Raw genomic sequence first — 13,814 nt, forward strand, 5'->3', positions numbered from 1 at the left:
ACAGGAGAGAGACAAACTGGAACTAGGTTAGACAACCAAAGCACTGACGCCTTCCTTGCTCAGGCACAGCATACTTATACCTGCAGCAAGGAAGGGGTTGGCTAGGCAATTATGCAAATCAACAATACAGACAGCAGATTGGTGGAAATAATCAGATGACAAAATCCAAGATGGCTGCGCCCATGCAGACACTTGGAGGGAAGTTTGGTTTGTAATCCATGTGAGAATTGAAACAGTAATGGCGACGCCGGCCACAGGAGACAGGAGACGCCAGACTGACAAGCGCACATTTAACCACGCGGGCACAGCGGAGGCCGCGGCTGATGAAATCACCACTCTGACATTCTGCATGTGGAAACTCAGGAACAGCGGGATCCGGTCCTGGAACGCTGAGCCAGCCTTAGGAGGCATCTGAAGGGTAAGTAATGGCGTCCAGATACCCGGATCGTGACATATGGATTGAGGGATTTTAGGTTCAGAATCGGTCTGACCGAACCGTCCGGCTTCGGTACGACAAAGAGGCTCGAATAGAACCCCTCCCCCCGTTGGGACGGGGGAACGGGAACAGTGACCCTCTGTTGACACAACTTTTGTATCGCAGCATTTACCACATCTCTTTCCGGAAGAGACACTGGCAAGGCCAAAATGAAAAAGCGGTGAGGTGGCATCTCTTGAAACTCCAGCTTGTATCCCTGAGACACTATGTCTAGGACCCAAGGATCCAGGCCTGATTGAACCCAGACCTGACTGAAAATCCGCAGACGACCCCCACCTGCCCGGACTCCTGCAGAGGAGCCCCAGCGTCATGCGGTGGACTTGGTAGAGGCGGGGGAGGACTTTTGGTCCTGGGCGCCTGATACTGCAGGCGACTTCCTTCCCCTTCCTCTACCCTTTGAAGCGAGGAAGGACAAGCCTTTTCCTCATTTGTATTTATTAGGTCGAAAGGACTGCATCTGTTGATGGGGTGCCTTTTTCTGTTGTGTGGGAACATAAGGAAGAAAAGATGACTTACCCGCAGTCGCGGTAGACACCAGGTCAGCCAGGCCGTCACCAAACAAGACACTACCTTTGAAGGGAAGAGCTTCCATATTTTTCTTGGAGTCGGCATCAGCATTCCATTGATGGATCCACAGCGCCCTCCTGGCCGAGACCGCCATGGCATTGGCTCTTGATCCCAAGAGGCCAACATCCCTCGCCGCATCCTTCAGGTAATCTGCAGTGTCCTTGATATAACCAAGAGTCAAAAGAATATTATCTTTATCAAGGGTATATATATCAGAAGCTAAATTATCAGCCCATTTAGCAATAGCACTACTCACCCATACCAACGCCACAGCAGGTCTGAGCAATGCACCCGTATTAACGAAAATGGCCTTCAAAGACGTTTCCAGCTTGCGATCCGCCGGATCCTTGAGAGCTGCCGTGTCAGGGGACGGAAGCGCCACCTTCTTAGACAAACGGGATAGAGCCTTGTCGACATTCGGAGACGACTCCCATTTTTCCCTGTCATCAGAGGGGAAAGGATACGCCATGAAAATTCTCTTGGGAATCTGCCATCTCTTGTCCGGTAACTCCCAAGCCTTTTCACAAAGAGCATTCATTTCATGAGAGGGGGGAAACTTCACCTCAGGTCTTTTCCCTTTAAATAAGTAAATCCTTGTTTCCTGCACCGCAGGTTCGTCAGAGATACGTAAAACATCTTTAATAGCCACAATCATGTACTGAGTACTCTTAACTAGCCTTGGGTGTAAAGTAGCCTCATTGAAATCGACATCGGAATCAGAATCCGTGTCGGTATCCATATCTACCATCTGGGTAAACGAACGCTTTTGTGACCCTGAAGGGGTCTGCACCTGAGTCAAAGCATCCTCCATGGATTTCCTCCATACTTGTGTCTAAGACTCAGATTTATCCAACCTCTTAGACAATGAGGCCACATTTGCATTAAGTGTACATAACATAGTAACCAAATCAGGGGTCGGCTGTGCCGACAGAGCCATTTTCAGCCCCTTTTCTGCGCCCCCAGTAACCTCCTCCGGGGAGGAACACTCAGCCTCAGACATGCCGACACGTAGTACCGACACATCCACACACACACTGCCCAAACCAGGGGACAGACCCACAGGGAAGCCCGGAGAGAGAAAAACACAGAGGGAGTATGCCAGCTCACACCCCAGCGCCCATATATCACACCGGCGCGCTTCAGTCCCGCAAAAATTCAAATCTCTTATGCTGGCGGGGGTATGAAAAACGGTGCCCGGGCACCGAATATGCCTGTCTTCCAGCTCAAGATGACCCCAGTAACATGCTGCCCAGGGCGCTACCCCCCCCCCCCCAGCGCCCTGCACCCGCAAGTGTCGTTGGTGAAGTGTGTGGGAGCATGGAGCGCCGCTGCGCTACCTCGTTACTGAAGTCTTCTGCCGTCTGATGTCTTCGGATCTTCTCATACTCACCCGGCTTCTTTCTTCTGGCTTCTGTGAGGGGGGTGACGGCGCGGCTCCAGGAACAAGCAGCTAGGCTAACCCTCTGGAGCTAATGGTGTCCAGTAGCCTAAGAAGCAGAGCCCTTAACTAAGCAGAAGTAGGTCTGACTTCTCTCCCCTCAGTCTCACAATGCAGGGAGCCTGTAGCCAGCAGGTCTCCCTGAAAATAAAAAACCTAACAAAAGTATTTTCTAGAGAAACTCAGTAGAGCTCCCCTAGTGTGTGTCCAGTCACTCCTGGGCACAAAGTCTAACTGAGGTCTGGAGGAGGGGCATAGAGGGAGGAGCCAGTTCACACCCAGTTAAAGTCTTTTTAGTGTGCCCAAGCTCCTGCGGATCCCGTCTATACCCCATGGTCCTTTTGGAGACCCCAGCATCCACTAGTAAGAGAAAATAGTTAATTTTTATGTAATCCCATACACAGTGGTTATGTTCACAAGGCAGATATTTTGAATCTTTATCAAGTCATGGCTTTAGACGCTACGGCAAACACACATCACTTCAGTTACTTTGGCATTTGGATTAATTTTCCTACCAAATTAGCCTTCTTCTATTGTGGTATGGCTGCCATGAGAACCGTAGAAAAGGAAACTATTCATTTTACAACACGTTTTTTTTGTCGGGGGATTAATAAACTACAGAGGAGCTCATGCTTCATGAATAATGTATAATACGAGAACTGTATCTTACAGCCAGCAGCTGTTCTTATATCACCGCCAGTGTCAGTGCTAATAACACATCACATGCACAGCGGCCTGGTGCTGGTGACAGGCAGCCAGCAATATCCTGACACACCACTGAGCGGCCACAGCAGCAGCCATCCCCCTGTCACATGGGCTTAGTGGGCGGGGACTACAGTCAGCTGAGCGGCGGCCATTTTGTGTCTCAGTATCCGGTGACAGCAGGAGACTCCAGCAGAAGCTGCGGGGCCCTACCCGGTGTCCGGCCATGGCGCTCCGTATGGTGAAGGGCAGCATCGATCGCATGTTTGATAAGAACCTGCAGGACCTGGTGAGAGGTATCCGGAATCACAAGGAAGATGAGGTGAGATGCAGGGGGTGAGCCGGGTATGCGGGTAGAGAGGGCGCTGAGAGTTGGGGTGTCAGTGCGGTGGGCGGAGATGGAGCAGCTGAGGGGATGGGGATAACACCCCTTACAGGTAAGTGAGGCGAGTGGGCATGGTCTTGGGGTGGGTCACAGGCATTTAGTTATGGGGTAAGTGGGGAGGTGTAAATACCTGGGGGTAATAGGCTGTGATGCTTCTGGGTAATGGGGGTGACTGGATGTTACTTCGCTGTCAGTGTGCTCCACTTTGCACTGCACTATTTTCCCACCCAAGGAAGAGAAGGGAGACAGCATGGGCTCCCAGTGAGAGTACAGGGCGAGGGTGAATGAATGAAGTGGCTTGTTTGCATCCAGGTGGACTGAAAGGCTCCTGTGATGGGCTGGGTGCTCTCACTGAGCATTGGGAGATACTGTGGCAGGTACCGTGCTGCACACAACTGATATGTAAACAGACGTTAAAAGCTCTCGGAGCTATAAACACCTAAATGTGCTGTTCCCTCTTCTCCTCTGCCTAGATGTGACGTGTCTGGTTCCCTGTGCTGTACTGCACTCTGCATATTATTTTATGTGACCTCATTTTGCTATATTCATTCTCATTTTGTGTAGTGCTGACTAGCATAGGCAATCATCTTAAAATAAAGCTCCCTATAGTAACTTTGTTTTTTCATGAAGTCTTATCAAATGGCACTAAATTTCTTCATACACCCATCCTTTTACAGTACATCTTTTATGTTATTTATTCGTTTTTTGGTTCTGTCCTGTTTCAAAAGGCATTGCGTTGCTGGTTATATTTGGATTAAATGTGGTGACATATTCTTCTTTCCTTACCTCCACTTTTGTCACAAGCCTCCGCCCCACCATAATCTGGCCATGACATAAGTAAAGCTTTTCATTTCCGATCTTCCTAAAATAATGTAATCTGACTAATTCAATTCCCAGACATCCACCCTACTGTTATAAAGTGCAGTGCTGTATTCAGGACACATTTATTTAACGGTTCATGGTAAATATTTTTCATGACAGCATGTGTTTTGCATGCCTGGCTAATATCAAAACAATGGTTCTCAAAATGTTTGTGTAATAAAGTTTAACATCATGCTCCTTGCATTTTTAAATTCCATGGGCTCGATTCAATGCGTATTGTGTAGTGCCGGGAATTAGCTCCCTGTGCTATTCTATTTTGCGCACCATCATGTCGGGGAAGGGCGGTTCTTGCGGACTAAACAGGGTATTTAGGCGCGTGAACAGGCGTTCTCCATCTAAAGTCCCCCCCCCAGCAGTGCTATTTTGTACGCGCTGTGGCACAAAACAGCATTGCAGACCCAAGTTTTGTTGGATTTTTGCTCACATCCCTGGAGTGGAGTGAGAAGAAATCCTCTAGTCGGGGATGACAGTGCACTGAATTGAATTAAGCCCCATGAGATTATAAATTTCAGTAATTTTGCCTATCATCTAAGTGGTGATTCTCCAATGTTGATCAGTGGACTCTGATGATCAGTAAAATACTGCATTGCTGATTTCCGATAATTTTTGAGTTAGAATTGGCAAATTGAGATTGTCCAACATTTTGGATTTTGCCGGTTCCTTGACCCAGGCATTGGCAGAATGGGTATTTGCCCCAATTGATTGCAGATATATGGGTCCCTACTACTACTACTGGAAAACTTAAAAAACAATTATTTGGTAAATAGAATTTCTTCAGCATTATCGGAATACATTTATAAAAAAAAAAATATATAAATTTTTATTTTTATTATTTTTTTTTTTCTTTACACCTACTCTTACAATCTTCCATGCACAAACGAGTGCACATATTATTGTTTCTTGTTTGAAATGTATTTATCAAGACAGAGTAGTCACAAGGAGGATTCGGACCGCCCTTCCAGGGGGTGATACCAAAATGCTGACTCCTCCGCAGTGACAGGGAGCTGGGCACTGCACTGGGACATTCTCGTGCAGTGTCCATCTCCTGTCATTGAGGAGGAGCCCGCAGTGCAGGCAGAGTTTCCAGGGGCAGCCCAGCATCTCTTCTGGGAAAGCTTGGAGGACTTCCCCCGATTCCCCCGGTGTGTATCAGGGCTTTCCATTAGGGCACGACCCTCCTTGGTATGCCATGCCCCTGAAATATGCACTGACTTCCCGCAGGATCACATCCCCTTTTCAGCCGTGCGCACTTTTAATGCTGTGGGGTTCTATTTACTTCACCGGGTGTCACTGATCACGGTGCTGCCTCTGATCAAGCAATGCCTAGGGCTCACTTAAACATCACTTGCAAATGGCTGCGGGTGGTGGTGGTGGGGGGTGACGGGGGGAGTGATGTTTCATTAATGAATGAGATCGTTCATATCTTTCAGTGTAATCGCTAAAGTGTGTAGTGTCCATAAAAGGCAATTTCACTATCAATCTTATGATTCCAGAACTACTTTTAAACAAAGGTATGCTACTTTACGTAAATACTTTTCCACTTTTTCCTGCTGTTCAGTGTGCATATTAGTTTTTATGTTTTTTTTGTTTTGTTTTTTGTTTTGTTTTGTTTTTTACTCTGCTTTTGAATCTTATGCTGGCCATACACTTGTGCGATGCCCCACGATGCGACATCGCAGGGCATCGCACCGGCAGTTCAGGTGCGATGAAATTGCACCTGAACTGCCAAAGTGATTACCATGTGATCATGTGATAGATCGCATGGTAATCACTTGATGGGCACGTCACCGCCGAGTGGGAGTGGCCTCTGGCCGCTCACGGCGGGTGCCCATCGCACATCGCAGTGCGATATATCTCGTGGGCTTAAAACCACATGCGATCGCACTGCGATGCAAGAAATATTAAGTGCAGCACATAATGAGACGCGATATTCGACCGGCATCGCGTCTCAAGGTACTAAAATGTGCATAAAAGCTTTCGATTTCTCTCACAGATGTGGTCGAAATCGAAGGCTAGTACCGATAATCTCATAAGTGTATGGGCACCATTACAGTGTGACCTGTTTCTCAAAGTTTCAATCTGGCTGATTTTTTAGTTACTTGCAAATAATTGCTAATGTTAGGATTTCCTTGATTTATTGGAACTTATGACAGAGTTGCAGTAGACTTGTGCATGCACCTTACCATTGGTTGTACTGGTCCAAATTGTGAAGTTGTTCCTTTGCCTATATAGTTGTGCCTTTGTCTGTATAATAGTGGTTTGACTGTTTGTTATACAAAGTGTTTTTTCATAGTGTCTGGCTAAACACATCATGAAATATACTATGGGGTCGATTCAATCACCCCTGGGGGGGGGGGGGGTGTAAGAGAAGAAAACCGACAAAAGTGCGGCCGGCGCGAGGCTGATTCTGTCGGGATTCAGCATCGCCGCGGGTAGTTAAGTTGGAAAATGCCCGTTTTCCTGACAAAACTACCTGTTAAGTCGGCAAGGACGGGCATTCGCCGACTTAACTTAAGCTGAATTGAATAGCGTCGGGAGCTAATTCCTGGCGCTATTCATCTGTTGCCGAATTGAATCGACCCCATTGAGATATTTACCGTAAAGAAGTAGATTTGGTCTCTGCAGTTGTTCATATCTCCATAAAGAAATTTGGTATGATGCAGATATTAATACAAGTAGTTCTTAAATTGCTCCCACATTTCCATGAACGTAACAAAATACTTATATTAGCCTGTATGCTGAGTTGTGCATATCTCTGTGGCCAGACTGGCCCCATGCGTAAGTAGATGTCACTAGTGCATTCTGGTACCAGCTCTATCCTTGGTGCAAAAGAACGTCTAAAAACAGGTGTCTTTATGCGAGCACACAACATAGCCCGCAGTCTTGCTGACACACCCTCTCTGAACTTTACTTATATACAGTACCAGTCAAAAGTTTGGACACACCTTTTCATTCAATGGTTTTTATTTATTTTTAATTATTTTCTACATTGTAGATTCATACTGCAGACATCAAAACTATGAAAGAACACATAGTCGTAAACAAATCAAAATATGTTTTATATTTTAGATTGAGATTCCTTGAAGTAGCCCTCTTTTGCTTTGATGACAGCTTTGCACACTCTTGGCATTCTCTCAATCGGCTTCATGAGGTAGTCTCCTGGAATGGTTTTCCAACTGTCTTGAAGGAGTTAACAGAGGTGCAGAGCACTTGTTGGCTGCTTTTCCTTCACTCTGCGGTCCAACTCATCCCAAACCATCTCATTAGAGTTTAGGGGGTATATTCAATTGAAGTCAAAAACTGTTGTCTGTTGAAAAGACGGCAGTTTTCGACTTTTTTTTAGGTCGGAAGGGGTTCCAAACTATTCAATATTTTCGACAAGTTGAAAAATTCAACTTGTTGAAAAGCTCGTGGATCGGCGGAATAACTGCCGATCCACGTGCTTGTGTCGAAAACTTTTCGACCATCTCGGTCCGACATCAAAAGATGTCTGACTGAGATGCGGACCCAGAGGGGGGGAGAGCCGCAGAGGAGATCAGCGCTGCAGCAGGACGACACACCCGCGCCGCTCACGGCATCGTCCACCCGGCTCCAGCAAGCTTGCTGGAGCTGGGTGGACACTGCCGTAAGGTCGGGCAGCTGTGTGACATCCATCTGTAGCGCTGATCTCCTCTGGCTGCCGGCGGCTGTCCCCCGCTGGTCTCCCCGCGGCTCGCCCCCCCCTCTCCTCTTCTGCGTCCCTCATCTTAATTCGACTTGAAAAAGTCGAATTAAGATGAGATTTGAATAGGGGTTGTCGGATCCATTCCGACAAATACATGTCGGAATGGATCCCACTTTAATTGAATATACTCCTAGGTCAGGTGATTGTGCCCGTCCAGCTAGAAGTAGAGATGTGACAGAGTTGCGTGTGCTTGCATTCAGAGCAGGCACAGCACGAAAACATGTAAGACACACCTGTAAAACTGAATTGCATTCAACTTTGAATCGGCCCCATGGGGGGTTGATTAAATTTTTATTTAGTCGTGAATAGTGGCTTCTTCCCTCTAAAATCCTGGTTAGTGTACCCAAACTCCTGTTTGGGCACCTAAATTAGACACTTCCAACATTTCTTCTCACCCCCTCAGGAACGCATTAAGAAATGTCTCTTCCGCGGCTCATGGGTGCTCGAACAAAGCAACAATTAAGTTACTCCGTTTTGCGCCCCATAGTGGTAGCCGCAGGGCGCACAATTGAATGGTGATTTATAGTTAATGGGCTGGAAGTAATGACGCCTCAGTTCGGCGGCTGTTTGGAATGCTGGCTTTTTTTTTTAAAGGGACAATCATTTACGAAGCTAAATCATGCCGTGTAAATGATTGCCCCTTTGAAAAAACGTCAGAGTTTGGCCAGCATTCCGCACGGCCACCGAGCTCAGGCGTCCTTACATCCTGCCCAATGTATAAAAAAAAATAAAAAGCACAGACTCATTTTCTTACAGTATTAATACAAGAGATGAGCGGGTTCGGATGTAACGCCAGAATTAACGCCAGTTCGGTTTTATCCGGATGTTTCTTATTGGCTATCCAAAACACGTGACGTCCGTGAGCCAATAAGATGCCGTTTTGAGAACCGAGTAAAACCGAACCCGCTCATCTTTAATTAATACAAAACTGTTTTTGTGGCGTTACTGTTATTGTCCATATGTGAATTATAACCACCATTCAGAGCAATAATAGTGGTAGTATAGTTGTCTGCACATACATATTGAGAGATATTCAAATGTTTGAAAAGTCAGTTGAGTGTCTGTTTGTTCTTATCTAATAGACAGGAAAAAACACACCCAACCGACTTTTCAAACATTTAAATCCCCCCCCCCCAATAAAATAGAAATACAGACTTCAGTGATCGTGCTGAGTCCAAAAAAAGTGGGTTCCAGGGACCCCCCTCACTTTTAAAAAATTGGGGTCCTACGTGTCCTTTTCTGGGTCCCATCGTAATGGAGGCTATTATTAATCTTATTACGGTAATTGTAAAAACACAGACTTGATTGGACACTACAAAGTGTTGAAAGGGGCAGGACTGGGTGACCATGCTGCTGGGCTGTGTAGCATACAGGACACTGCACCAGAGCTGTAACTAGACATTTTGGTGCCCTAAAGGTCCGTACACATTAGACGATGTCGCTCTGTGAGCGTCGTCGTCTAATGTTTCCCCTCCCGGGCTTGTGCTATTACCGCTCAGTGATGTCACGCCTCCGCCAACCCTGCATGCAGGTCGTGGACGACAGTCCAGATCCTGCATGCATGCACTGGCGACCCGCGGGGCCGCGCATCGGTCGTCGCTGGCGGCATACACACTTGCCGATAAAATGAGCGACGTCACTCATTTTATTGGCAAGTGTGTATGGGCCTTAAGGCAGAAAGCGAATTTGTGCTCCCCCCTCCTATATGCCAAAGCATAGACAGTGCACGCTGAAGGCATGCAGCAAAAATGTAGGGGCGTTGCTTCATGGGGAAGGGGTGTGGCCACATAATATGGCAATTCAAATTACACCACACAGTAGTGCAGCTTATACACATTGCACCAGGAAGAACCTCCTATACACTTTGCGCCAGGCAGAGCCCGTTATACACTTTGCGCCAGGCAGAGCATGTTAGCGCCAGGCAGAGCACTTAGGCACAATGCAGTAAACCCCCCTTCCTAGACAGTGTCCCGGGAACCCCTACAGCAAGCCCATCCACCACCCCACACACACAGCCTGCTGCAGCCCAGACACGCATGCCACCGAGGGGAAGGAACGGACACCGGGCTGGGGGCACAGGGCAGATGCGGGAGCTGTGCCAGGTGAGTGGGGCCAGTCTCTTGGTGCTGGCGGCGGAGACAGGGTCAGCGGGGAGGAAGTGGAGCTGTGCCGGGTGAGCGGGGCCAGTCTGCCAGCGCTGCAGCACAGATTCATGGTGCTGGCGGCGGAGCCCAGCCCAGGGTCAGCGCGCATCTCCGTGGTTAGGGGGATTCAAACCGAGCCGGACTGGCGGGAGACACCGCAGGCTATGATTGGCTGGAGACTACAGGAGGTGATTGGCTGAGGAAACAGCCATTCACCTGCTGAGTCCTCTGATGGGCCCCACAGGATGCGCCACACAGATCCAGATGAGTGCGTCCTGTGGGACCCGCTCATCTTCTAAACGTGGGTTCCAGGTGGCTGTTTCTGGGTAAAATATGCACCATATCACATTTTTGCGTTCACTGGACTTATGTCTACAGAACAGTAGAGTAATACTGGAATTGTCCTTAGATACTAACAAAGCACAACATTTCAGTGGATATGTTGAATTCTTTTAGAAGACAACCTCTGCCTTTCTCTCACTGCAGGGTTATGTGGTGGTTTCTACACACTACCCTGGAATAGCTGCTAGAACATTAGTATGAAGAGCCAACTAGAAGGAAGCTTCTTGTTTTTTACCCAGTGAAATCACGCTTACGTAATTCATTTAGACCAATAAGGAGTTGTGCGATTTTGAGACAAAATGGTCCAGAATACAGATTAAGGGGGCGATACAATTGTTCTCCTGGCGGCTGTTACTGATGGGCGCCCACATGCACCAATTTAATTATTGCTCCATTCGGGCGTGCATGCCACCGGGTACACATTTCTGCTCGGAGCCTCCTGAGGTGGTGAGCAGAAATGTGCTAAAAACTCCATGGTTTGGCTGCCCTAACCAGGACTTCAGCTGAATTTATCCAAAAATATGCAACTAAAGCCAGTTTATTTGGCCGTGACAAGCATGATAATTATTGGGCTCCAGGAACAATTGAACTGCTAGCTTGGGCTCCCATTAATTGGCGCACCGCAGAAAAGAATTGAATTCCCCCATTAGGTGGCAGTAATGCTGAAGTATGAAACTGCTTCCTGCTGTGTCAATCTGAAAGCAAAGGTCATTATAACCAGTGTTGACTCCCTTATGAGGCTGCTAAAAAATTATTATTATTTTTTTTCAACTGCATTCTGTCTTCATCATGTAGAGAGGACTGTGAGGTGGCTTGGCAGGCTGGGTGCTGTCCATGGGCCGCTGGTCGCACAGCAGTGCTCTGCAGTATTTATTCAATTTTGCTTTTAAATATTCTAATTACAGTGCTTATTACAACTCCTACTCACTTGCTACTACTTCTGTACAACCAGAGGCGTAACTAGGGTTTTTGGAGCCCAGGTCAAGATCAATAATGGCGGATGAGGGTATGGAAAGTCGAAGGGTGCAATTATACGTGTGCCGAGGGTGCGCGCGCGCACTCCAGAATAGGGGCGTGGCAACTCTAAAGGGGGCGTGTCCTTCAGTGTAGTAGGACCCCTTATACTACCTAATACTTGTGCCCCTTTAACATTATAGCACACAGTATGAGCCGAAATTCACATACTAGCACACGGTATGAGCCAAAATTCACATTATACCACATGGTATGAACTGAAATTCACATACTAGCACACGGTATGAGCCGAAATTCACATTATACCACACGGTATGAACCGAAATTCACATACTAGCACACTGTATGAGCCGAAATTCACATTATACCACACGGTATGAACCGAAATTCACATTACAGCACACGGTATGAGCCGAAATTCACATTACAGCACACGGTATGAGCCGAAATTCACATTACACCACACGGTATGAACCGAAATTCACATTACACCACACGGTATGAACCGAAATTCACATACTAGCACACGGTATAAGCCGAAATTCACATTACACCACATGGCATGAGCCGAAATTCACATACTAGCACACAGTATGAGCCGAAATTCACATTATAGCACATAGAATGAGCCGAAATACACATTATAGAGTGAGGGGATCCTACCCCCTTAATTAACAAGGCCCGCGGGGCACTGTGGTGAGGGGAGCCTACCCCCTTAATTAACTAATCCTGTGGGGCACTGTGGTGAGGGGAGCCTACTCCCTTAATTGACAAGGCCCGCGTGGCACTGGTGAGGGGAGCCTACCCCCTTAATTGACTAATTGCAGAGTTTTGCAGCGGAAGTGTGGCAGCGATTTCTCACCCCAAGCTGCGGCGCTTCTGCCACCTCCGACACTCCACGTCTTAAGCGCCACCGGGGATGCACCCTTTTCAGTGTGGTCTGCTGCGCTCTGAAGGGGGATCTTCTCTCCAGCTGCAGGATCCCGGTCTGCGCCGTCCTCTTTGCTGTTCCGCGCCGTCTTTTTTAAGCCAGCCTGGGTCTTCTGCGGGTTCTAGCTCTGGTAAGCAGGTGTCCTCCTTGATGCCGGTGCTCCCGTCGCTGGTCAGTCTCCTCCCTTGCTGCAGGGTCCCGGTCCGCTGAAGGTTGGATGTCCTTCCCCGGTCCTGCGGCTGGCTGGACTCCTCTTCTGCGGCGTCTTCTCCACTCAGCGCAGACGCCTCTGTGTACAACTATATACTAGACTTTGAAAACAGATTAATAAACTGCATTTTATTGCTTCAAATGCCAAAGGAATTAGTTTTATGAGTATCTTCGTGAAAACTGTGGATTCCACAGTTATTGTCACATACTTTAATGAAGGCGTTAGTTCAATATATAGTGTGCTCTTTGTGAAAACCTAATGAGTTTCTATGTGTCTAACTGGCTTACTTTCTTGTACCCAGATTTTAGGCTGTTTAAACAATGCTGTTTTATCTGGCTTTCTTGCTTTGCTGTACCTGTAATTTTTTGACCTTTCATGTCTAATGAATGAAAAGGCCCATTGTTTGAAACAAGTTTGTAACCACCACTTTCTTGAGGGCAGCTTGTCAGTCTTCTCACTAGTTCTCACAGTTAAAGTGCATTTACATTGATAACCATGTTGATCAGTTTCAATTTGTGTGCAGTAAAGCTTAAGGATATAATTGAAGGTTATGCAGAAGTGTCCTTATGTAGTATTGCCGCAGTCATATCAAACATCCCTTCTCAGTGCACCAGGTCCCATGCCACCCTGCTTGCGTTGAACTTCTTTTTCGTGTTTTTTTTTTTTTTTCTTCTTCTCGAATGTGATGCAACAGAACCACTTTACCAGCCTGCAGTGATTAATTTCATATTCAACACGTGTGTGTGTGTGTGTGTGTGTGTATGAATTTGAATGTGCTTCATTAAAACTTAATTCCTGTGCGGTTAAAGTCGCAGCCTGGTGTCTCTGGTATAGATTGTGTGGTGTTTTGTAGCGTCTGCACTGTAAATATTAGTACTTTGTATGTGTGTACACGGAAGGAGGGGTTAAGGCTTTTCTTTTACATCTTAGAGGATGCTGGGGTCCACATTAGTACCATGGGGTATAGACGGGTCCCTTGGGAGTCATGGGCACTTTAAGAGTTTGAGATTGTGGGCT

The 13,814-nt window shown here is 47.2% G+C and overlaps 1 protein-coding gene across 3 annotated transcripts in view; it reads left to right on the plus strand.

Annotated features, from left to right (window-relative positions):
* Positions 1 to 3,267: 3,267 nt before the first annotated feature.
* AP3D1 (adaptor related protein complex 3 subunit delta 1) overlaps positions 3,268 to 13,814 on the plus strand; it is a 560,201-nt gene continuing 549,654 nt past the window's right edge. The window contains exon 1 of one of the 3 annotated variants that reach the window (XM_063914795.1): positions 3,268 to 3,525. In XM_063914795.1, coding sequence (XP_063770865.1) covers positions 3,430 to 3,525 — 96 coding nt within the window. In that variant the 5' untranslated portion in view covers positions 3,268 to 3,429. Of the gene's footprint in view, positions 3,526 to 5,900; positions 5,982 to 13,814 lie in introns of those variants that run through there. The other 2 variants (XM_063914794.1, XM_063914796.1) reach the window with 2 other exon arrangements.

This window comes from Pseudophryne corroboree, chromosome 1, assembly GCF_028390025.1.
Source record: "Pseudophryne corroboree isolate aPseCor3 chromosome 1, aPseCor3.hap2, whole genome shotgun sequence".
Taxonomy (NCBI): domain Eukaryota; kingdom Metazoa; phylum Chordata; class Amphibia; order Anura; family Myobatrachidae; genus Pseudophryne; species Pseudophryne corroboree.